Consider the following 27872-nt stretch of genomic DNA (forward strand, 5'->3'; position numbering starts at 1 on the left):
ATATAAATTTATTTCAATTTCGACTTAATTTATTCGTTATTTTTTTCTAATTCTGAAAATATCAACTCGAATTTCCACTCCCGAAAGGATTTTTCATCCCGCGGAATGGCATTTTTCTCTTTCCCGCTCCGAAATTAAATCACGCGCTAAATCACGCCGTGGCGCTGGGACTGCCTCTCTTTCCAATTGGCATGACACGACGCCGACGCGGCGTGTTCGACACGCGGCCAACTTCAAGCGCCGCAGCGAGGGATCAATTATTCGCGGCCGTTCGCACCGCACCGCTCCGCTCTACTCCGTTCCGTTTCGTCCCGTCCCGTCCCGTCCCATCCCGTCCGTCCATCCCGTTCCGTTCCGTCCCCTGGTCCACAGAGTGCACGGCGTGCGTTGTTCCGTGCGCGTCGTGTCGTACGGCAGCGCGCTCGCTCAGCTGTTGTTTCGGCTGAAGTGAAGTGACAGTACCGCGTCGGTGGTGTGCGACATGTGGAAATCAATTTCGTGAAGGCGGCGGCGGCGGTGGTCGAAGTAGCCCGTGGTGAGCGGCAGCGAGTCGCAACTGCTGTTGCTGCTGCTGCTGCTGCTGCTGCTGCAAATCCGCGTCGGGAAAGATGAACGGGAGTCTGGGGATAACGCGCGGTCCGGAGCAACATCCACAGCGATTCGCGGATTATTTTGTCATATGCGGCCTGGACAAGGACTCGGGTCTTGAGCCGGACAAGTATTTCGGTGAGTCTCGCCACTTTCTTTTTGCACGCTGATACGCGCTTTCGTCGCTATCTCGCGATTCTTTATTCAGCATGAAACAGAGGGGGGAGAGAGAGAGAGAGAAAGAGAGAGAGAAAGAGAGCGACGGGGAGAGAGAGGGAATATTCCACAAATCCGAGATAGAACTCATAACCGCGTAAAACAAAAGACGTCGAATAATGATGATATTAAAAAAAAAAAAAAAAAAAAATAGCTATCTGTTATATGTTATCCTAAATGTGTAGTCTAGAACAAATCTGGAGCAAGAGAATTTGTAATCCGAATAAAGGGCGCGACTATTATATTAATATATTATATTATATACAGCGTGTTTCAGAATTATCAATTTGCACAGTTCAATAATCACACAGATTAACTCCCATAAGATGCGTTAACAATAACTTCATGCGGGTAATTAAGTTTTCACAATGCGTATCCGACGAAAATTATTATTCAATTACTATTCCAGACTTTAATGGAATTTTCATTTGCAACGTAATTGTATGATATTACGCGAAGATTAATTATCTCTGACAAGTATTAATCTCAAACGAATTGAGTTTAAAATGCAAAATAGGCCATTTATGGTATATGACTCATATTTGAATTTTGTGAATTAAAATGTGCTTCATAAATTACATACTCACGTGCACCCACAAATAAGTGCGTTGTGCAATCGGTATTAACGAAATAAGAGGCGTGTGTTTTACTTTAGCACATAAAATGTAAAGAAATGGATCTCCGCGGGCATCTTCGGCGGCACTTTCTTGAAACTTTCTGCATTCGAAATGAAATAGACGCGCACTCGGATTTTCGGGGGCGGAAGGGTGAAGAGCATACGACGTGGAAAGCATAACTTTCCTCGTGTGAAACGTTTGACAATCGATTTTTCTTCACGAGAATAGTCGAGCTTGTAGAACGCGGGAATGGACCCGCGCGTTTAATCCTGTCCTTGGCCCTTCGTCGTTGTACGCATAGGGTGCGTAAGGGAGCCTCGTAATACGTGGGCGTGAAACGAATGACAATTCTCCTGAGAAAACGCTGGGACAGCTTTCCGCGAAAAAAATCTCTTTCGTTGAAAAAGCTCTCCCCCGAGAGCTCCCGCGGCTAAAAGGGCTCCTTGCATCCCTGTAACGAGTTGCTTGTTTCGTACGTCAGCTGTTGGTCCACATCGTACATTGAGATCGTTTGCTCGCTTGGGAATCTCGGTTGGTCTCGAAAATTGGGGAGATAAAATGGAACGACAGCAACTTTTTGAACGAATAAGAAGGTGATGTTTAATTAGGATTATCAAGGAAGGATTATTATACGCTTTCTCATAATCAAATTCATTTAGATGCGATTTTGATATAATTTATAATAGCATAATTGAACTGTCGGATTTTTATATAGGATTTATATGAGAGTAACTCTTAGCGAGATTGGCAATCGCCAAGATCTGCAGTGTAAAAATATCCATAAAAAAAGATAACGCGTGCCTGAGAATAAGGTCAAAGTTTACGTGTATGAGGAACGAGACAGGATATTTTATGTCACATTGGATATTTCCGTACAAGTTTTCTAATAGCGAATATTTCTCGCGTAAGATTAATGACGACCTTAAAGTTCAACAAATCTTAAGGATTTGATGAGATCGCTCTTACACGTTTATGCAATTGTTCAAGTAGAAAAGAAAATGGAAATTTAGAAATTTATTATGGCTACTTGAAAAGAAATCTTCCGAAATAAGAATAAAAAGTGAACTCTATTTCTTTATCGAAATAGTAGCAATATAATTCTAAATGTATATATATATATATATATTGTTGATGAATTTATCACAGTGTGATTGCAATTTATATGATTCGTGTTTTTGAAATTATCAAGCTGATTTCTCCATAAAATTGCACATTTGCAAATACCAATAACTGGCGATTGTCGAGTGCGATACTTCACCTAGTTTCACGGCAGTTCTTCATTTCTGCCTCGAACAGCAATAACTCGGTTAATTAGCCAGCAAGCCAGAGAGAAAGAGAAAGAGAGAGACAGACAAACAGACAGGGGAATTCTTTGTTAGACGTATTTTATATTCATTAGATGCATAAATTAAAAAACGTTACTCTTTTATTTGCAAAAAATTGCAAAATTGCAAAATTTATATGCAAGATGCAGGAAATATATATTCCGATATGTAAAGAGAAATAATTGTTGAAATATTTAAAATATTTAAATTTTATCACATTTTGATTGTTTGCGATTTAATTGCTGATAGATATTACTTATTAATTTTTATTAAGTTAACAATATATTTTTTTACTTACTTATCCTTTGATTAATTTTATGTTTTTTTATGTTTATTTTTAGCAGACTTGTCTAGTCTCTTTACATATCTTCTTTTTTTCACAAATATTAGCCACCCATATTTTCATGCTCCATTCCTTTCATTTAGGGCCTCACCCTTCTTTGCGTATGTCTAAAGAGCAATAGTCTGCAGAAGGGTCGCAATAACCCTGAAGTACTTATTTTTAGTCTATTAAATTTTAGATATAAAATATTTTTTGTACGTTTTACTAATTTAGACTTGCTGCTACCAAATTTATAGTTATAATTTGATTTAAAAAAGACTATCTCACTACATAAATGCATATATTATTGCAAACTTATAACACAAAAGTAATAAAGTTGTAAGAGAAAATAATGCTTAAATAATTTAATGCAATCACGATTTTATAAACAAATCTTAAATTTAGATTATTAAAAAAATGTTGTATTTTTAAATTGTATGTTTTTAGAAAGCCTTGAAATATTTAACATCTGTTATATCTGCTGATTAAAATTTTTAAGTAGCAAGTTTAATAAACTTTTTTGCTGCGAAATGAGATTTTTTTGCCGCGAAATGAGATTTTTTTGCTTGTCACAGGACATAAACATTTGTTGTTGCGCCTACGTATGTATGTGTCATGTAACTTGGTTCTATAACCACGCTTCCGCCTTTTAAACGCATACTTAAGTGCCGGTAGCCCTTCATGTATAAATGACCCCCATATATGATGACATCATACGTGCTCGCAAGAAGGGGAGAGGCAACTTATTCGGATACGATGCTTTGGGAAGCTTAAAACAAAGCATAGGAGTAAAAAATATACAGTTCTTGTACCTCTTCATTTAAAAAGTTTTTTAAAGATATGAAAACAATCTGATTTTTCGTGAACATTTTGCGGAAATTTAAAAAAAATGAACTTTTAAAGATATACAAAATTATTGAATAGGATTCGAGTATCTTAAAAAATATTATTTTAAAGTAAATCTCTTATTATTTAATTATTTTTGAATTATATGTATTTACTTTGGAATTTTACAATATTTTTACAAGAATTTTATACTGAAATTTGAATGTTTAATGTATCGAAATAGCATATTTAACGTTATCAACGAGTTATATAAAGTTAGGGTCAATGATAATTTTTTGATTGCAGATAAGAACTTCTTCCAAGAATAATGCTTTCAATCGCAAAATACGAAGACAAAACGCATTGTACAAATTTTTGATATTATTAAATCATAATTTAATAGCGTTAACAGTTTTTAATTTTTACTTAATTTTCTATGTAAGTTCTTTGTTAAATATAATTTTTCTAAATTTTTTCGTTGCATATTGTTATATATTGTTATATATAAAACTTATAAATGATTAAAAAAACTTTCAATCTTTTTATACGTATATATATATATATATATATATATATATATATATATATATATATTTTTTTTTTAATGTATATTCTCAGTGCAATTAATTTATGATTGAGGTTAATTGATAATTAACCGCAATTTAAAATTCTGCTGATGGAGAAAAACAATAAAGATTTTTTCAAGAAGATAATATTTATTACATATCTTCTTTTCAGATATTTTGTTTCCGTATGAATTTGCAAAAGTCTGCAGCTCTTCTTTCTGGCTGTTGCGTGACACACGCATTTGATGTACTCATTTACAAAGACGTGGGCGTGTCTGTGTGCAAGTATACGCACAGGCGGATTCACAGAAAATATTCGTTTGTTCTAAGCCTCGTACGTGCATCTCTCGTACATGCTCTCGAATCAATACTTTCCATGGTATCAGGGGCATGTCGTTCATTTATTGCTCGTTTTGCCCTTTCTTCCCTTTCTTCCCTTTCTTCTTCTCCTTCGGACGTGATTCTCTCTTTCTGTTGTCGAGCTTGTGTTGGCTTGGCTCCTCTTGTATTTTGTATTTACTTTGTGTCACGAATGCATATAAATCGACCACATGATGTTTATCTTGAAGGCAAGTGCTCGGGTTGTTCGCAAGCGAGATTAATGATCTTTGGGGAAGAGATTGTAATGAAAATTGTATTAAATATAATTTTACAACAAATTATAAAGAATTATATTACCGCTTAAAGAAAAACTACAAAAGTTAGGAAATTCATCTTTGGTAAACAACTTTGCGAACACTCTGACTTATAAATTACATTATTCACATACAAAGTAAAAGATATATTGCGCAAGAATATTATAAGAGTAGAGAGAGAGAGAGAGAGAGAGAGAGAGAGAGAGAGAGAGAGAGAGAGAGAGAGAGAGAGAGAGAGGGGGAGGGGAGGAAATAGAGGTTTCAAATAGAAACTGAATCGCGCAGCCACGATTCTGAGAAAAAAGGATTTTAATGCTCTTACGTACGCGAGTACGTCTTTTTTTAATAATTGATATATTTTTTGTTAAAACTTTAATTAAGTGGTTACTCACATCGTAGAGATTTGCAAAGCAATTAAGAACCGGTACAAAATTGGCTGTTTTTAGACCATCCGTTCTTTTACCGTTAGTAACCGCACTTTGATGTTGCACGTAAAGTATGGTGTAATTAGGAGTATACTCGTAATAAAACTATCTTGGCAGCGATGCGTGTACGAGAGTGGAAAGTATAGAGAGCCCACGTGTGTGTGTGGATTTAGGAACAATATATTTGTGTAATAACTGGGACGAAACAGATATACATTAAGAACCCAGTGTGTAACATTTACGAACGATTCCAGCCGTGGTTGCAACGTACAATAAATTAAGATGTTGAAAGTAAGCTATTCCATAACGTGTGCATGCTTATAAGGCACGTTTAAGTGCATCGCGAAATTATTGATCATATCCGCGAAATTCACAATGATAGCGTGCGCTTAACTAAAGAATCGGTGAACAATTTTCTGCGCTCGATTAAACACGATGACGACAGACCCGCATGATTCGTTTTCGGAGGGGATATGCAATTTTAGACGAGTTGATTGTAGATAACTTAACGTATTAATAATGATTGCGTTATTGCATAAGATACTGACTCGTGATGACCATTTTTATTGAGTGCAAATGAAAATTTTTATTCCTACTTTCGTGAAGGTGTGTATGTATGATGAATAAAAGTAAATTAATTTGGACATTTCAGAGAAAAATATACAATTTTAACATATTTTCATTTTTTGCAAAACGATATCGGAATATACAATTTAATGTAGATTGCAAAAATGATGTTATATGTTAAACGGTGTGTTATAACTTGTTATAACTTGTAATATCTTTTTTGATTTAAAGAAAAATAAAAATTTTTACTGCTAAAAATATTATATAATAATAAATTATATAATAATAAATAACAAGAGCTATAATGATATAAAAATATATATAAATAATGAATATAGGCATATGGTATATATAATAAAATATAAAAGAGATAGTACAAAATATACATAGATGAAAGATTTTCTTGCTTGTCATTTTTATTTATGATAAAATAAAATTTTATTTTATAATTTTAAGTAGAATTTACTTTTAATTTAAATGAATACAAAACAAATATTTATTATTTCACGTAAACTTCGGCGAGATTTCACAACATTGCTGTTGCGATATTTAACCAGAGACTGCCGCGCAGTTTTCTAAAAATATACGAAACATATATATTTTTTATAAAAGTCTGACACTCGCTGGGCCGCTGGGATTTGATATAGCGATTTATTATTATTCGGAAAATCCATGTATGTGTGAAACTGAAATATCGAAGAGTGGGAAACTGAAATATCAGCTATCAGTCTGTTAATCGAAACTGGTGATTTCAGGGACGACCGACTCAATCAATCCATTCGATTATCACCGGCTACTTCGTGAACATCATTTCCAAACGGAGATTGACTCGCTAATTGATAACGTCAATTAAGACTTCAGATTAAACTCAGTTCTGTACGCATTTACTCAAACATATGCACGCGTCTTGTATAGAAATATATTTTTCATCGCATTTATGCGTAATGAAACATGTTTAAAATTTAATGAAAATTATATATCGTCATTATTGTTTTAAAAAGAGTATTACTCTAATACATTTATTAATATTTTATGTGCTATACCGTGTTATATTAATATTTTTATGTTATATATCGCTATATCGCATATTATGCAATACGTGCGTATTGAAAGCATTAATTTTGCATTTATTAATATTTAAATCGATATTGATATATGAATAATTATGAGCTACACATACATTGCTCTCTTCATGGAATGTAAAACATGATGAAACTTTGTAACAGGATGTGACAGAACTAGTTGTTTGAAGTAGGATTCAATTGCTATTTCAGTATGCTGTAATAGCTGAGAATTATTGTATAGAACAGATTCTCGAATACAGGTAGATTAATTCGGAGCATGAAGTTGGGATGTGTTCGTACCATCTGACTTTAATCAGAGGAAAGTTTGACATCGGCAAATGGCTTATAGAGAGTCTTTGCGAAAGATTTTCGCATACGGAAGTAATGCTTGGATCAAATCTCATTTTCTAGTTCTGATCATTATGTAGCTCGATAGTTGAAATGAAATTTCAGAAACTCTGTGTACTTTGTAAATGCATTTTCTCTGTTATCTTTCCCAACATTATCTTTCCTAAAATGTGCAATGCAATTTACTCTATAAAATACAATTTACAATTTATTTAATAAATTAAAACGTGTCATAATTTCATGTCCTATCGCAAATTATATAAGTACAGATTATATTTATATCTTGTGCGTTATATTCTTACGTATTATTTAATTTACATTTTTCTATGATTTCTCTATACGCTTTTACAGATATTATGCACTTTGTAAATAAATAAAATGAAGAAGTTCCACGTTTTCGAGAATGTCTCATAAACTCAGGGTCATAAACTCATTTTTCTTCATATTACCTCTCCGTCAAGAGAAGCAGCAATGACTTAATTGACTATGATTTATTGATTCATCGATAGTGATTAATTCGTGCTGCAAAGAACGTGTTTCACAACGTTCATGATGTTCATTCAGTTTTCCTTCCTTTTCGCATCTCGCAAATGCAGATTCATCGTACTTGGGTGGTTCTTTGATCACGAACGATTAACTTCGTACAGAAGTACTCTTGTATTCCACGAGGAATATTTCAACGGTTGGAACAGTGCCAAGGCCTCCTGGACTGTCTCTCATTCGAGTCGGATTCGAGTAACCGTAGCATGTTCGATAACAGCTTTGCTGATTCCGCTGTAAGATAAGTCTCTTTCTCTCCCTCTCTTTTTCTCTCTCGCGGATATGTCAGAATTTCTTCGTTCGTCAGAGATTGAATCGTGCCCTGAAAATTCCTTCTTCTCTAGTCACAAATATTTTGACTATTGTGTGTTTACGAAAAGATCTTATCGGTTGTTTGGTTGTGGCATTCGTGACAGAATTTTTTAGTCTCTTATAAATATGAAATAATCAGAAAAATACTATTCGTGTTAAGAAGCCTTCCTCTCATGAATCAAGAGAGAAAAAAAGAGAGAGAGAGAGAGAGAGAGAGAGAGAGAGAGAGAGAGGGAGAGAGAACGATACTTGTTATTTACGAAGAGTATTAAGTCTCATTTGATTGCTGTTTTTGCAGGTGACTCATTGCAGTGCACACCCTTGGATCGAGCATACAAGAGCAAAGTATTAGGACATTATCCAGACTCGGTACCATGGAATCCATTCGACGAACACGCTGTCTGTATGGTACGTTATGACAATTAATTGCTAATTACGATTTCATCGCGTGCTTATAAAGTAATAATGAATGTAAATCTACATGCGCTATATAATTCATTCGTTGCGCTTACGAAAAGTGCAAGAAATTCAATAATTGCGCGACGAAATATAATATTTTTTTATTAATATCCATTGCAACAAACTTGTATACATTTGTTGTATAATTAAATTAAAAGCTAATTAATTAAATTAATAATAATTAAATGTAAAATATAAATTTCACTTTGGATCACGTACGTATGTTGCTGTAGCCCAAGTGTTTTTAGCGACGTTCTAATTAGATTCAGGGAACATTTACGTCTCGCGCAGTTGAGGGGAGTAACTTATCGATTACATTGATAATAGCTTTGTCTGCCAAGCGGTTTGCGATTTCGTACGCAAAAGCACTCGGTAGAGCCGACCTTCCACTCGTTTGTCCTCACGAAAGAAGATGGTCACAGAACATATGGGTTCAGCCTCGTTTTCTACGAGGAGTGCCGCAATCGCAAAATATGCGCCGCTATGCAAACGCTACAGGCGATGCACATCACGGAGCTCAGCAGCGGACAAAACGGCACGCCCCCCACGTACGTTTGCTTTCCGAACAATTGCCTATTCCTAATTTCCTCTTTTCATCTAAGCATCTATTCCTCTTTTTACATATAAAAGTCGGAGATTCTCTTTAAACATTAAATTTCTTGTTGGGAAGATTTTTATTTTTCCTCTTAATTGATATTAAAATAAAATTTATTTTTATTTGAAATCTATTGGACTCAAAATAAAAATTAAAGGTCATCATTTTAAATGTGACACAATGCATGGGAAATACATTTATCTAGCATATATCAATGGAATTCTTCTTCGTATCTCAGTATCTTTAATTTACGTTTTGCAATTTTTCAGTGTAAGGAAGGGTCAGGATGGACATAACACGAGATCGTTGCCACGACATTTTAAATTATCAGCTCATTCGCCCGGTGCTGCGTTAGGATATTATGATTCTACCAAAGACAAGTTGCTAGTGACCAAATCAATATCCTTGCTATGCCAACAGCCTTATCTCCATGCGGCAAAGACGTTCCTCACTAATCTCTATAAGTAAGATATCTCGCGAGTCTTTGTAAAGCTCCAAGCTGACACAACTCTGTTTTTCTTGTATATCTAACGTTCGTGCTACGCTTTGCTTCCCTTAAGAGCACTTAAATGTATATGTATAATGTTATGCTAGAGCGCTGCATACATTCTATCTGTTAATGGATTTAAAAGATAAAATTTAATGGTTAGGAATATTTTTGTGTTTTTATCTTATATTTTGTTGAATCTTTTTTTTCAAATATTTGTGTTTATACTCTAATACAGAATTTTCAAATTACAAACTTTTGCAAAATTTTTATCAAGCACCATACAAATGTTGTGTTGCATTATAGTTTTAAATTAATATAATTATAATATTGTTGCATTTAATCAATAATTATTTAAACTATTTTTATGGTTTCTATTGAATATTTAATCAATGATAAATTAATAAAAATATCTTATATTATACTTTCTTTATATTATTTATATTATTTAAGTACCATATTATTTATCAGAGATTTCTTAGAAGTGATAGATAATCTTTATATTGAGAAACTGACAGATAAAATTTATGCATAGCGATCTAATATACATATATTTATATATTATGATAACATTAGAGAGTGTGACATGGTGAATTTTTTTTCAGATGTGTTCCTAGACATCCTGGACCTGGTCTTAGTTTAGAATCTTACGTATATAATCTTCTGTATAACATACCGGTACCGTTACCTGGCAAATCGTTGAAGTTTTTCATACCTAATGATGAACCGGCAAAATCGCCGCTAGAACTAGTTATCCATCAACCTTCTCCATCGCTGGAGCTACCGATGTTGGATTATCCTCTCAAGGATGTGTTCACATGGTTGGGTGCAGACTGTCTGATCCAATTGTTTACGTGCGTGCTGTTGGAGAACCAAGTTCTCTTGAGGAGCGCTGATTTTCACAAGCTGATGGTGGTATCCGAGTGTATAACGGCGCTCCTGTTTCCTTTTTCATGGCAACACGTCTACGTGCCGATATTGCCCGCTAGTCTGCATCACTTCCTGGATGCACCTGTGCCCTTCATAATGGGTTTGCATGCGCACAGTGAGGGTGGTGTATTAAAAATCGCTAGCGAAGTACGTTTTTCTAGATTTTATTAGATTCTTATCCTTTTATTACATCTGAAAATATAAAGACAATTTCGTGAAAGATAAAGGCAATTGTATATTATTAGCCAGGAATCATCAAATATCAATCATGTTTGATTACAGGCAAACCTTTGTTATGTAGATATAGATAAACAAAGTAGCCAATTTCCGGAAGAATTACCCGTGTTTCCTCATAAAATGCAATTTATTGCTGAAATCAGAGCGCTTCTAAATAAGTACAAAATACCACATTCGGGAAAGTGAGTTATCTGCCTTTAAATCGAGATGGAAATTTTTTTTGTATCTAAATCGAACTAAATTTTATAGGACTGATAACATGGTTATTAATTATTATAATGGCGACATCATGACCAGCAGCCTGACACTTCCCGGTTCTGGTTTTCATATTCCTCGCAGAAAACATTCTTTGCACGATGTGTTAGATTGGGATCGACCGGAACCAGGGCCACAATCGGACAATTTGCAAAGAATAGTGGATATTGTTAAGAGAACAGGTGAGACAATCTTTTGATATATATAATAAGACATTATAATTAGAATTCTTTTTAAATTCTTAATTTTTTCGTGCTCATAGTGAACATGGATGATATTGATCCTGTAGAGGATGGACAATATACCGCGGATAAAATACTCACGCCGCAGGAGGAATATCAAGAAACTCTTGTCTTTAATAATGCTATTAGGGAGATCTTTTTAAATCGTTTTGTACAAATGTTTTCTAGTTACGAACATTTTGTTATTCAACCAAGTCAGGTACGAGCATATATACATATCTGTAAAATAAAATTAAGATTTGCCTTTTAAACTTATAATAAAATTATAATCAATTATAATCAATTTTATTTTGAAGAATAAGGATGAATGGATAAACAATAGAGATAGTATGCATGTTTTCGACAAGGCTACATTTTTATCTGACCAGCCGACTCAACATCTACCGTTTTTGTCGAGATTCTTGGAAACACAGATGTTTGCTTCTCTCGTCGACAGCAAAGTGATGTCAACGTGGAGCGAACTCGATTGTAATATTAAAGTTTTCGATCAAAGGATCTCCGCTCTAAAGTAAGTCATAATGATATAATAATCTGTCTTTTTATTTGTATTTATGTTAATAATTGGACACTTAAAAATTAATTGAAATTAAAAATATAAATAATTTTTTAATTTTCATTTGATTTAATCTGTATTTTAGAAAGAAAGTCGGGGAAAGCATTATACGATCAATGCGATATGAATCTTGCACAAGTATCACAGATACGCAACAAATACTCGAACAGAGATTAACTAACATAGACTTTGAAACAAATCCACCTACGGAGATTGTTCCTCATAGAGCCGCGTATTTTCGTAGTTTTCCATTGCTGGATAATGTCGCATTGAATAAAGAGCCCGCTCAAAGGTATGTTATTATTTACCATATTTTTAATAAAATAATTAAATCTTTCATTTTCAAATTTATTAATGTCTGTTATTCTTATTTTGTGCTTCCTGTGTAGTATACTTCGGTAAGAAACAATTTTTAATACCAATAGATAAAATAACGAGATTACAACAATGTGATTACAACAATGATTACAACAATGCATCGAATTTCTATTTTGCGAGGTTTATCGAGAAAATCTTAAAAAAAATTTATGAATTGATCTTGATTCATTTTTACTAGAATTAATTTTTAAAAAATGTTTTATTATGTAATTTGTATAAATTGTACTATAAATTAATAAAAATATAATATTAATTAATTGCTTATGTTATAAATTAATGTTTTATATATATATATATAAAATAAATATATATATATAAATATATATATATATAATAAATATATATATATATATATAAATATATAAATATATATATATATATAATAAATATATATATAATTGAATGAATATAATTGAATGTTTTGTTTATAGTAGTAGAAGAGGACAGACACAATGGAAATACAAGATGAAATCGATAGATACGAATGGGAAGTCTCCAACACCTCAAGAATCTCAATCGCCTCGACCTCAAACTAAACTCTCAGCGGATATGAGTCCCGCTTTGATAGCACAAGCTAATTGGACATTTGTTGAAAAATTGCTCAAGGTATTTTTTCTTATAAATATTATATTCATAATTAAACTTTTATGCACATTTATTATCTCTATAGTGGTATCTATTTAAAAATTAAGTACAATTTATTTTTATTCTTTTAAGTTAGATTTATCTCATAAACTATATTTATTATATTTAAAATTCAGAATAATTATTACTATCTAATTACTAATTATAAATTAATTGTAAGATCATTGTTACAAGAATGTTATTTTTGCGATAAGGATTGTAAATCTAAAACGAAGAGAATGTTAGTGGAGAAGATGGGATCTGAAGCTGTCGCGCTTGGTCACGGTGGCGAATCTCTGTCTGACGTCGAGGAGAATACTCTAGTCGCAAGTCTCTGTGATCTGTTGGAACGAGTATGGAGTCACGGACTGCAAAATAAGCAAGGCAAGAGCGCTCTTTGGTCGCACTTGACTATGTATCAAGAATCAGAAGAATGCAACGATGCGACCAAATCTATAGATCCCAACTTTCTTTCCCCTGGTAAGCACGCATGTTTTAATGTGTAGATAATTGCGATTTAATATCATCTAATACTTACATTTTTATATATTTTATTTCTAATAAACGTGCTCATAAACAATGTAATACGTACACACAGAAAAAATAATTTATCGATTGTATATTAAATTATTACTATTTTACGGAAATGCAGCGCTAGCATGGTCCGTGCTACGGAAGCGACTCGATTGTACGTGTCTTATAATAAGATAAAGTATTATAAAGTAGAGATTAGTGTTCTCTTCGTACGTAGATATCCTGCACTATTAGTTTTGTAAGTGATTCACCAATAGTTTATATTACGTGTTTATACTGTCGCACGTATTTTAAGTAATTTCGATTATTCAATGATGAAAAGCAGAATCAAAATTAATGCGAGCAAAATTTGAATTAATATAAGCTATTACATCTTAATTTATTATTATATGTTTCTTTTTCCTTTCTTTATTTTATTTTTTGTGTTCTAATTAGCTAAGAAATCTCCGAATAAGTTTTTCGGGATACCGGATCGTTTGGTTTCATCTTTAAGAGGCAAAAGTATTATTGAAATTGCTTCTTACATCAAGGACAATTTTAATGGTAAACCTCGGTATTGGCTTGCCAGAAAAAGACAGTTTTGACGAAACTCTATACTAACTCTATTAGTAATATTTATTTTTTTTGTCCGTGAATGCTTAATTAACAAATATCTTAATAAAAATATTATTTTATAATGACAATTGTATTACAATCGTATTATTTAATATTACAGTTTAAAAAGATTTATCTATATTGTGTTTAAAAAAGAATGCATGTTAGATTGCTATGATATGATTATATATAATTATATATACGTGTGATATATTTTTATCTAAATTATATATGAAGATTGAGAAGTGTATAGATGTATTTTTGAATGCTTATAGAGCATGTTATTGCATGCATTTATTATTGTATGCGAAGGAACATAACATTGAATATAATTAGATAAAAGTTTGAAAGTTTTAAAAAAATATTGTTCTTGCTTGTGTTTTGTTCGTATTCTTTGACTGAAAAAACGACTGTGATCTAAAATATTTTATATTGGTAATAGATTTATCGAATTTGCAATTGGAGACGGATGTTTCACCAACAAGAGGCACGGATAAGCACAAATCTCCTGGTGAAAGGAAAACTATTGGTCCTGAACATTTGAGACCTCTTCCAGATTCTCTAATCTTCGACATTCGTAATGTTCAAGCGATGACTGATATCAAGACACACATTGGATATGCGAGAGCATGGGTGCGATTAGCGCTTGAAAAGAAATTGCTCTCGCGCCATTTGAAGACGTTATTGTCAGATACTGCTCTATTAAGGTGCATTATTAAATACAATCATTCTCATATGTATGATATATATGATAATTAGTGATTAGTTAATAATGATTAATGTGTATTCTGTAATATGATTAAATACAGTTAAACAATAATCTTTAATATCAAACTAATTTGTTATTTAACTCTATTTGTTATTTTTGACTTATTAGGAACCAGTATAAAAGATCAGCGTTTTTACGTTGTGAAGAAGAAAAAGAGCAATTCTTATATCATCTTCTGACATTGAATGCCGTTGACTACTTCTGCTTTACAAACAATTATCCGACGACAAAGTTACCGTATCGAGTAGTAATATTTCCTAGTCGAAAGGCAAGCGCCGCTACGACTTCGGCTAATAGTTGGATCGCTATTTCTGGCACACTCTGCGAAACTAATCCCGTACCCATACCAAAGGGTGCGCTTGAATTTGTATTTCACGTAAGTATTTTAATTTGAACATCTCATTACTCTACTTAACTGCGTAAATTATTAATTTTATTTTAGTTAATTGATTAGCTTTATTAAAAATAATTGAATCAATCATTTTAAAATAATTATTATTCTGAAATTTTTATTTGATAGTAAAAAATCTATGTTTACATACAAAATTACATATATAATAATAAATACTTATTTTTGATATTTTTTAGAAACTTTCCTTTTTTTAAAATAAAATTATGTAATATTTTTTATCTTAAATTTTAATTATGTAATTATCTTTTTATATTTTTTTTAGTATAAAAATTTAGGTGTGTTGTCTACGTTACGGATTGGACATGACAATACTGGGTTGTCGCCAAAATGGATGGTTGAACATGTTGTAGTGAGAAATGAAGTAACTGGGCATACATTCAAGTTTCCTTGTGGTCGTTGGCTTGGTAGAGGAATAGATGATGGATCTACTGAGCGTTTATTAGTGGGTGCTTTAGTACCTCGTAGTATTGACAGTGAGGAGTTGGTGGAGTCATGTTCCACACCTCCACGATGTAGATCTCCAAGTATACCTAGGCGTCCTATATTATCACAAGTTGAATTGCAACATATGCTTGGTATATTAATATTACAGTTATTATTATTATTATTATTTATAATTAATTTATTAATTGAAATTAATTTTTATTTTCAATTTAAATTATCTAATATTTAATAAATTATATAATTATATACTGAATTTTTCTAATAGCAAATTTCATTCAACACATTTTTTTCACATATTTAAAATAGTAAAAAGAGCTTATTTAGATTATATTATTATATAATTTTTTATATATTAATAATAACATAGAAAATAATGTAATAAAATAAAAGATGATAACTTTTTATGTAATAAAAGATGATAATTTTTTATTGTAATTAATCTAAAATTTAGATTTAGATTAAAAGGTCATTAAAGTAATATTAAATATCATATTATATTATTAGGCGAAGCTGTAAACGCTATAGTTAAATATCACTATAGAAGAGAGTGTCAAGATGGTTCTTTGACGGCTCTGTTGTGCGGAGAAGGTGGTCTCGTGCCGTCCTTGGAACAAATATTTTTATTTGGCTTTAAAAATCAGAGAATATTTGGAAGAAACTTTTATGTGTGGGATTATTTCTGTAAGTATATTTTGATTAAATAAAAAAAAATCATTAAAAGTCATTAAAAGAGTATAGATTGAAATGACGTTATTGCAGTACGTGTAAAAGAAAATTTCGAGATTTTTCTATTGGAGGAAATGAACCAGTACTCTCATAGACTTAACCCAGATAAAAAAGCTTATACGGAAAGGAGCCAAAGATTCACGATCCTAAGATGTTATTGCCATCTTATGGATCAAATCAATACGTTTAGTCAAACTTTAGGAAAAGATGGAAAATTTCAGTTATTTATCTGTTTAGCAGCGAGGTAAATTTATAAAACATTTTTAAAATAGATAATTATTTTCATTCTTAATTTCGTTGTTATTTAGACTCATTTATTGATGTAAAATTTTCAGAGAGCAGCTTCTTCATCCAATGTTACGCCCAATGAGTGACACACGTTCCACAGCAGATATGTATGAGGAGAATTCATTTTTGAGAAATCCTACGTTATTGACTTTCCTCATTCATATTCTAGAACCATTGAGCGAATTCCATATTGTTCTTGAGAAAAGCTTGACTCATGGAATTTCAAGTATATGTTAGTATTGTCAAAACGTATCGATGTACATTAATTTGTTGCATATATTCTGTACTCTTTTGGTAAGTATCGCAAATTATGAAATATTTTTAATCTTAAACCTGATACATCCGGCTTTCCAACGTTATGAATAAGAATCTATTTGTTATTATGGCGTCTTTAATTATTAAAATTGAAACGATCAAGCTTTTCATAAATAGAAATATATATGTATATCTACTTTTAATTGATGAAACAGCCGATTAACTAAACAGTAACAAATGACAAACTCAATTGTTGTTATACAAAACGATAAAAAAGTTGGAAAATTTCATTATTAATAGAGAGATTAGAAAGATTTAATATTAGAACTGAAGACTGTTATGGAGATGTAGTTGTATGTACAATATGCTTTTATGAGCAACAAATTAACGACGAGAGATAAACGCGAGATATATTAGATTTAACATTAAAGGAGAATATACTTCTCGTCCTGTTTTGAAAACTAACGATACTATTGTCAGTGTGATAAAAAATTATTAATAATCAGAATATATTTGGCCCCATCTTGCCATAATTATTAGCATGATAAAGATAAAGTCCATTAAAATACCAATGATACATTGTGTACCAAAGATGTGATCCCATTTAATCATTTTACATTACTATTGCTGTTAGATGTTAAGTTTTTTTATTATTATATAATGCTGTATGTTTTCAACGCATGCAAAATATCTTTTAAAATAATTTTTATACTTGTACATGCGGACTAATGGTGGTTTTTGAATGCGTGAGAATGTTTTTTGAATCTAAAGAATTGTCATAATATTCGCACACAATGTAACAAGTTCCGAACAATGATCAAGTAAAAAAGAAAGTTGGTGTATGATTATTATTATTTTTTAATGGCTGTGCTTTCATATATTTGAAATTGAATTTAACTTGCGTTGAATGTGAGTACTAACATGACAATTTTACGTTATATATAATTATTACCATAAATATAAAAGAGATGTACATGTTCCAAGAATTTATACGTATATGCAAGATCTTATGACTTTATTAAAAATTTTTATATGGTTTTATCTTTCGTGAATATTTGGTGATTTATATTTGAGATAATTATTATTTAACTGATGTAATTAAATTATTAATTGATTATATATAGCAAACTCATTACATACGTATATATTGTAATTGTAATTGCAATACAAGACGACAAGAATTGTATTGCAAATGGACCAAAAGTAATTATATTTAATTTATCGTATTTTTTAACTATTAAACCAAAACCAATTAGAAAGATTTATTCATTTTTTTTTTTTTCAACATCCAATCTACATTCATACAAGAAACATAAACGGATGAACTTTTTGATCAATCAAATATTGCCTCCATCAAAAAGTATTGATACTACAAATTTGATATACTCAGCTAGTTTTTGTAAGCAACATGAGATAAGATAATATTATTTACTATAAAAATTATTCCTAAAGTACAATCTTACAAGCGTTTCTTATTAATGATGATCTGATTCAGGACTTAAATGAATAATTAAGAATTAAGAAGTCTGATATCTTTTCTAATACTTTATTGCATAATATATTATGCCCATTTTGTCGCAAATCTCTCGTGGCCCTCGTGGCTTATTGTGGCCAAAATGAAATTATGAGATCATTAACTTATGTATGCCCATTCAAAATATTAATATTTAACATATCATTTTGTTTCAAAGTTCTTGACGATTTAACTCGATATAAAGATTACATTTAACGTTATAAATTTATATCTTAATGTAATCTCATCTCAGTTTATTTTCTTAATTTTTTTCAATACATATAAATATATGTATAAAAATTAAAATAAATTGGAAAAATAAAATAAAAATTGAATAATTGTGAACTCGAATAATCTTGTTGTATGCATTTTGTCTGCTATTTGTTTTGTTATTTTATTTCTCTTTTCTTTCACTAACATGTACAGTGAGCAATACCTTCTTCTTCTTCTTTTTTATTGGATGACTCCGGCTCAACTTACAGAAGCCATATGGCTAACATTTGAAACCTCCAATTTTCTACAGAAGTGACGGATAAGAGAATATAATAATACAAAATTAATGAAACTAAGTTGAAATTGGAAAGTAAAGGCAGAAATGCGTAATGATGCAATACAAAAAATTAAAGACAAAACATGTTCGCTCTATACAAAAATCCAGAAACGACTTTTAGTGAGCAACATCAATTCGTTCACTCGGCGCCGCGAAGAATGTTTCCTTTACGCGTCGCTTTTTTCAGCCATCATCAGTCAATCGTCTTATCTCATTGATTGAATACGGACTGTTATTAAAAATAATTAATCAATTATTTTTTTTATCGCTATATTATTAGTGTGTGAAGCTTTTTTAATTATCGCGGCGATTTATTATCGACATAATGTGTAGAATTTTAATGATCCGTATTCAATTAATAGATAAAAGATGTGCAACCGGCTGTTGACTGTTGAAAGAGGATGTCACATAATAAGAGCTAACGAGAGAATAACTTCCCTTGTGGCGAGTGAACGATTTGATGTTGTTCACTATGCTATAATTAAAATATATATTAAAAGTATATTAAAAGTTTCCAGGACATAGAAAGATATATCTCCTTTCTCTTTTCTATTTCCATTATAGACCTAAATGTTACATCGTCAAGGATTTGCGACCGCATTTTATAATTAATTAATAATTTGAATTACTATCATGAAGATGAAAATTTTCTTTAATATTAAAAATACTATTTTATATATTTTAAATTAATATTTTTTTCTGTTACCAAAAATTTTAAAATTTTCTGATGATTTTAATATTCTAATAGAATAAAAAGAATAATAGACGAAAAAGCCAAAGTTACAGTTAGAAAATACCAAAAATACCAAAATTATATCTTTATTATGAAAAAAAATATTAATTTAAAAAAATAGAAATAGAAATGATTGCTCGATATTTCTAATATTATTCTAATATTAAAAGTGCATTTTTTTGCTTTATATTAGATTGTATTATCATATTATCATATTATCATATTATCAATAGTTATTTTCTAATTGAAAGTAGTGTATTGCCTAAGAAAATTCGTCTCTATTTTAATAGTCTTTTAGTAAAAAAAAAATGGAGCATTTTTTTGTTATGCAGGAAAATTCTGAGGTTTTAAATTAGTATGTCATTTTTGTAAGAAGTACTAGCGATTAGTAATGCGCAAATGTGTGTTATATAGAAATAATTCATGTAGCTGATATGTATTGTGATCATTTTAGACTGATGCATAATATTCATGTTACTTTTGTACGTAAATGTACATTGTGTCCTCTTAATATCAAGATATATCCTCGTCAACTGCATTTTTACGTAATCACGTTGAAGTGGAACTGCAATTGTCCATGAAATCGGAAAATTTCATGTCAAATGTTTTATATGAATTCCCTCGAATTATATATCTCTCTATAGTGTTATATTATATGCACCTTGTAATATATATACAATATAACCAGCTTATGGAGTACAAAATTGTAAAGACAACGCTTATTTGGCGGCACTGACATACAAAAATACGGCAGTGATGCTTCCACGTGAGCTCATCAACCGTGCTGATTCAATACTCATTGTAGCCTATAATTCTCAATAATTTCATATCCTACTCTTAAAATTGTTAACTTATTGTATATACGTATAAATTATAATTAATACATAAATTATTCGTGTATAAGAAGTTTTACAAAGCATTCAATGTAAGATGTATATATATATATATATATATATATATATATATACATATGTGTAAGGTATATTATGTACAGTAGAATAAATCATCGAAAGAATAAGGAATTTATTAATATCTATTATTATTATTTGTACCTATTTTCATCTTCTTATGATTTATTAAAGTAATAAAATAATATGAAGTGGAACGAAAATTCTTAAAAGATTCTTAAAGATTCTAATTAAATACTGAATTATGTGAAACAAATACTGCACATATTTTTTTTTTATCAAAACTTAATAATTTATTAGAGTTTTTTCTTTTTTTAAATTTTTATATTTAGCTTCTAATTAAATGAAAATGTTATGAAAATTGATTTTCTTTATCATTTATATTTATTGTATAGAACATATATTATCTGAAATGTAATAATTATGATAAATTAATTTTTTTTATGATATACATTTTACATATATATATCTGAATTATATACATTTGTTAGCTTTAATATATAAACTTTTTAATATCTATATTTTATAAATATACATAATTATAAAAATAAAACATTTTTTTAAGAGAGTAAGAAATAATGACATACAATAATTTTTTATTTATTCATTAAATGTAATTAATATACACATAATATTTATTGTAACTTGTAATTTATTTTGTATCATATTCGTTATTGCAATTTATCTCTTGAATAATTTACATATAATTTACATATAATTTACATATAATTTAAATATTTTATTCAAGTTTTGTTTATGTGCATATATTTGTATAAAAATTTATACAAAATACATTTAATGCATAAAATGAGAGAAATAAAGGGAAGAGAAGAAAAAGAAGAGGTAAAAGAAAGGGGCGAGGAAAGAAACAAAGATTGATGTCTAACAATTACAAAACAAATTTAGTTCTTTGTTTATTTTTATTTATATTGCGAATATTTGACTTGTACTATAGAAAGACATACAGTTTGTTGGATCTAAATATACTTATAACTTTTCTGTGTTTTTCTTCGTAAACTCTATCTACATCTATTGGTAGAAAGACTCATCTGATTGCCGGTTGTAAAACGGAGTTTAATACTTTAAAATAAAGTGACACACATATTTTTCAGAATTGATATTCTGAAATACATACAGAACTACTGAAATACAAATACAGATTCTGTATTAATTTCAATCAAGTACGTATTTTAAATATTAAATATATATTACTTGAATTTCAAAACGTGGAAACTCAAAAAACTATGTTGTTATTCTGATTAATCTTTTTATGATAATCTTTTTTGATAGAATTATGATTTTATCGAATAAAGTCACGTCTAAAATGTTATATGTTAAAATATTTTTATCTACAATTATTATGAAACTTACGTGTATTTATGTATTTTGAAACACAGAAATTAATTTGCATCCATGTTGGACTGGCATTAAAGAAAATATTTAAGAAGTCTAAGAGAATCGAGATATCAAGAGTTATTTCAAAAGACTGAACAACGTAAAATTTAAGAAGTGATAATTTATCCGATTTATATGAAATATATTGATATATTAATATATATATATATATATATCAATTTAATTTGTTAAATATGGATCTGATAACTGATTGCAAACAAATAGATATAGAAGATACTTGCCCATTACGCGTATTAGTAGATATATTGGAGAAATTTCCCCAAAGATTTTCCTCCAACATCCTCGAGATCACCTTTTTGAAGGATTTCCCCCTTGATATTGTTTTGCATCCCATAGAAAATTTCAGTCCACGATGGATTATTGAATATATGATAACAATACATGGAAACTGTATGAATATGATTTTGGAAAAACCCGATCTTCTAGAAACATTTGTTTATAAATACAATTCTAACGACAAAGTAAAAGAATACGTCTTTTCTAATAATATGATGTTTTACGTTGATATCATAACTCTATGTTTTTTATATCATATTGAAGAAATAAGTTGTAAATTTGAAAAATTACAATTAATACAGAATTTAGTAGTAATAATGAATAAAAAATATTATATATGTACTGACACAAACATTTCTAATCCAAAAAATGTCACTCTGAAGAGAATAGCACACTCCTTCCCAAGCGTAACGTATGATATGCTTTATCACAATAACATAAATACTTTTATGTATCCTTCTGCAGCATTTCCCGATTTCTATCTTCCTAATACTTTCTGTTCACCATGGATTGCTTCAGTTATTCCTATGCTAGATTGCAATTATGATAATATAATTCCATTACTTACGGCTTGTGCTGTTTTATTAGATGGAGATAATAGATTCAAAACTTTTAAAAATACTTCATTATATCAACTCTATCAGAATATTGTTAAATTAAATATTTCGAAGATCTACCCTACAACTTTGAAATTAACATTGTGCCAAAGATGGGGTATTATAAATATGATAGAAGATGACTATAGATTTGCTTCTAATTTAATAATTGCTTGTGAAAGGGCTAAGATTCTAATATCTGTTTTAAGATGTGATGATCCAGATTTAAATAATGTACTTAGCAATTTATAAATGTACATGTTTTATTGGAAAATTGGAAAAGAAATACGATGTAAAATTTATAAATGTATACTTTTTTCACTGATATAAACATAAAAATCAATGTTACATCGTTAAAAATTGACAAGTCTGTGAATAATTAATAATACACAAAAGATATTAAAAAAAAATTGTAATAATGGACTTTTCTACTTATTAATTTGTATTATTGTTACTATTACAAATGATAATAATTTGACGACGCAAATTCGCAAAATAAATTCAGTTATACTTAATATTATTATAATCAATGTAAAAACATAATATTATATGTAATTCATAAAATACTCGGAATCAAGAAAGAATTTTATATTTTATATATAATATGCAATAAATATGCATGTATGCATATTTTTTACATTATACGTATGTACTTCGAATTATACAAGATTTTAAAGCATCACATAAATTATAAAAAACTAAAATATTAAAACACTATAAAAAAAAAAATTTGTAATAACGTAAAATATGACATCTTTAATATATATTTTTTCAATCGTAGTTATAATATTTATTCTATAATTTCCTACAAATGATTTATTCGTAATTACGAGTTTCTATATAAATGTGATTTATATATTAAAACTACTATGTATTTATACAAAGCAATTCTTTAATGTACATATAGCAAAATATTTATGCTACACATTTATATAGAAAATATAAATTGTTTTATAAAATAAATTATTATCTATAAATCTTTCTTTTTTATTTGAACTTATTATCTATAAATCTGTCTTTATTATTTGAACACATATTCATACGTAGGTGAAATAAATCAGAAAAATCGTAATAATACTTGCAAAATTATTATATATTATACATATATTATTATATATATTACACCCGTGTCTTTTTTAAATGAAATTATTTGATTTTTTTATATGATATGATTCCTTATTGTATATATAACAATATTAAGATTCAATATTAAATTATTGATTCTTTTGATAACTTTATTTTAACGCTTATATATATAAAATAATATATATATATATAAAATAATTAGAAGAATCACAATTTATATAAAAAAAATCATATAATTTCATTAAAAAATTGGAGTATCAATTATTTGTTCCTTTTTAGAGGAACTAGTGATAGTCCTCTTTCTGTTATTAAAAAGATTTAATAAATTATAAAGTTGTAACTATAAAAAATTTCTACACTGTCTTTAATAATTTCAAAGAAAACACCTCATAATACTTCATGTGATATCCTATATAACACACACACACACACACACACACACACACACACACACACACACACACACACACACACACACACACACACACACACACACAACTTGTTCGTGTCTAACTTTATTTAAAATTTTTATAGTTACCATTTATGCTTAATTATAATTTTTTTATTATGATTATTCTTATCTATAAAAATGACAATTATAAAAAATATTGTAATTTTACAGCAATATATATGATATTATAACAATAAAATGTGCATATTTATTTATAGCATTTGTATCATTATTTGTATCATAAATCATAAATTTAGAGCATTTGTATAATTATTTGTATTATTATTATTTGTATCATAAATCATGAATTTGAATAATTTATTATTGAAGTATTTATATTAACGATCATAAATTTATATTAATAGTATCATAAATAGTATCATAAATTTATAGCAATAGTATAGATATATAATAATATCGATATTCTTCAATTATCTTTGGATCTCTCAAAAAAATTTGTTCAGAATTGATGATATTTAATAGTAGTGTCGGTAGTACGTACTTAAGATCTTAAATTAATCACAAAGCCATATTAATATTAAATTTTAAAATGTTATATATGATGATCTTGTAATAAATAAATTTATGATTTTTGATTATATTTATTAAATCTTGTATCTCTCATACCTGTACCTTTAGGGGAATTACAGAAGATCCTCAAAATTTCCATATATTTGATTTACAATTAAATAGTAATAACATTAATTAGATTTATAACTATTTATTTAATTTGCAAATTTTATTAAAAACAGAAAATTTAAATAAATTCATTTAACTCATTTATATATTAATAATGAGAGATTGCGCAACATTCTAAATCAATTGTAAAAAATTTATTACCAAATTTTGTTACTGCTATACATCGGTATTATTGAATAATATTAAATAAAGAATAATATTAAAAATATAAAAATAATGAATGCTATTAATTTATGCTATGAAAGAGAATCTGCAGAATCTGAAGGAAGGAAAAAAGAGAGAGAGAGAGAGAGAGAGAGAGAGAGAGAGAGAGAGAGAGAGAGAGAGAGAGAGAGAGAGGCATATAAAACAAAATATATTGTAAGGAAACATGTCTTATTCCTATTTTGTCAAATCCAACATGCTTTATAGCAATGTGTGTGTGTGTGTGTGTGTGTGTGTGTGTGTGTGTGTGTGTGTGTGTGTGTGTGTGTGTGTGTGTGTGTGTGTGTGTGTGTGTGTGTGTGTGTGTGTGTGTGTGTGTGTGTGTGTGTAGCTAGTATGATTAGAAGTATACATGTATGACCTTTTCTTATTTTCTTTGTCGAGCTCTTAAGTTTCGGAAACAGTCTTTTGATTGCTGTTTACTAGAACAGGTGCTATCTCTCCCGAAATTAAAATAAAACGACATATTTCGCAAATCAATAATATTCTTTTGAAATATTCATTAGTTGTATATAAGGTATGTATTTCAAACGGTTCTTATTATTAATACTTCGAGATATGAAAGCTAATTTCATTTGAACAAATGTTCTTTTTGTTATTATACCTTTTTTCGTTATTATACCTTTTTGTTGTTATATCTTTGATCGTTGAGTAGAATAATTGTATAAGAATAAATGTGTAAAAATATCTTTCTACTTTAAATTGTCTTTATTAGCATTCGATTTGAAATTATATGTATTTATTTGAAATTATATGTATTTATTTGAAATTATATGTATTTAATTTGAAATATAGATGCTGAATTTGAACATGTGTATTTTGGAGTTTGGATTTATACAATTTTAAACAATAAGCATTTAAGAAAAATCTGAAACAAGCAGACGTCGAGTAATTTTGGAGAGCTACTTCGTATTACAAAATTAGAAATTGATTATACATACGGATATTCATACATATTATTAATACGTGTTAATTGGCTCTGATAAAAATGAATCTAGCTGCATTTAAAGAAATACACATTTACGAGAAGAATATTTGTCCACTACGCACGTTGATCGACATACTGCAAAAGTCTTCTTCTGGTCGGCCTTCCAGCATCCTCGAGATCACTCTACTAGATAAGTTTCCTAAAACTAACGATTTTGTTCCTATTGAACAATTCAGTCCGAGATGCATTATCGAGTATATGATGAAGATGCATGGTAACACTATGAAAAAGATTGCCGCAACACCTACATACCTTGACAAACTTGTTTATAAGTATAAAGTGGGCAGTGAAGAAAAGGAATATGTTTTTTCTAATAATATGATGTTTTATATTGATGTCATAATTATATGCTATCTATATTTCGTTAGGAAAAGATCTGATTACAAAAAATTCTTCCCAGTAATTCGTTTACTCAGAATGATGAAAATAAAATACAATATATATGACGAGTCAAATTCTGTCAATACTTATATGACATATGGAAACATCACTTGGCATAGAGTAGCATTTTCTTATCCGAGTATAACATTCGCGATATTTGATCATAATGTCATTTCTTTACCTCCTTATATAACATTAGATAGGCTTAATATTCCCAAAATTTTTTATTTACCATTTGCTGCTTCGATTATTCCTGCGATAGATAAGATTAATATTTCACTTGCATTACTTTTAGCTATGGCAATTTACGGCGAGAATGATGAATACAGATGCGACGAAATTTTTCCATTATACAATCTCTATGAATATATTTTTAAGTTATACAATTCAAAATTTTTTCCTAAACAATTAAAATTGGAGTTATGCAAACAGTGGGGCATTATACACGTTGTAGGAAGTCAATATAAATTTGCTCCTTATTTTAAATTAGCCTATGAAGAAGCTAAGGAATTAATATCTACTTTAAAATCAAATGATCCAGACTTAGAATATGTAATTTCCTTTATATAAATAGAGTGCCATTTCTTTTTATCATGACAATGAGTAAATTAATATTACTACAATTAAAGTTTGGCAATTGTATTATACGATTGATTAACAGTGCATTTCTGTATTACTTCAAAAGCAAAATTTATTTTAACAACACAATTTTATTTTCGCAAATTGTGTTACTAATTACTATAGCACATAAATAATACTTGATTAATTTGTTGTGTGTATTTAATACTGTATCACTAGTGAATGATGAATTGACTAAAATATACTTATTTTTAAATCTTATTTAGCAAAAAAGAAAGTTTTCTTATTCTTATTCAGCAGGAAGCAAAATGTGCACAATATAATGTCTATACTTTAAATTGACAAATACATTCAAATTTA

General features: G+C 29.4%; 1 protein-coding gene across 3 annotated transcripts; it reads left to right on the plus strand.

Annotated features, from left to right (window-relative positions):
• Positions 1-261: 261 nt before the first annotated feature.
• pns (DENN domain containing pinstripe) lies at positions 262-27789 on the plus strand. 3 transcript variants are annotated; one of them, XM_011633679.3, is made up of 22 exons: positions 262-726; positions 8649-8758; positions 9137-9357; positions 9674-9868; positions 10497-10968; positions 11104-11240; positions 11308-11495; positions 11576-11754; positions 11852-12063; positions 12194-12400; positions 12498-12506; positions 12918-13092; positions 13326-13590; positions 14080-14187; positions 14681-14945; positions 15116-15383; positions 15682-15994; positions 16368-16544; positions 16623-16833; positions 16925-22017; positions 22234-26081; positions 26360-27789. In XM_011633679.3, exons 1-20 carry the CDS (start codon positions 609-611, stop codon positions 17112-17114), a joined length of 4020 nt encoding a protein of 1339 aa, XP_011631981.2. In that variant the 5' UTR covers positions 262-608; the 3' UTR covers positions 17115-22017; positions 22234-26081; positions 26360-27789. The 3 variants fall into 3 exon arrangements, with proteins under 3 accessions (XP_011631981.2, XP_011631983.2, XP_088939735.1); XM_011633681.3 differs by lacking the exon at positions 12498-12506 and having other exon boundaries at positions 16925-26081; XM_089083609.1 differs by lacking the exon at positions 12498-12506 and having other exon boundaries at positions 12921-13092; positions 16925-26081.
• Positions 27790-27872: the final 83 nt, after the last annotated feature.

The sequence above is a fragment of the Pogonomyrmex barbatus genome, unplaced genomic scaffold (genome assembly GCF_055798465.1).
Source record: "Pogonomyrmex barbatus isolate J1 unplaced genomic scaffold, ASM5579846v1 scaffold7, whole genome shotgun sequence".
Classification (NCBI taxonomy): Eukaryota; Metazoa; Arthropoda; class Insecta; order Hymenoptera; family Formicidae; genus Pogonomyrmex; species Pogonomyrmex barbatus.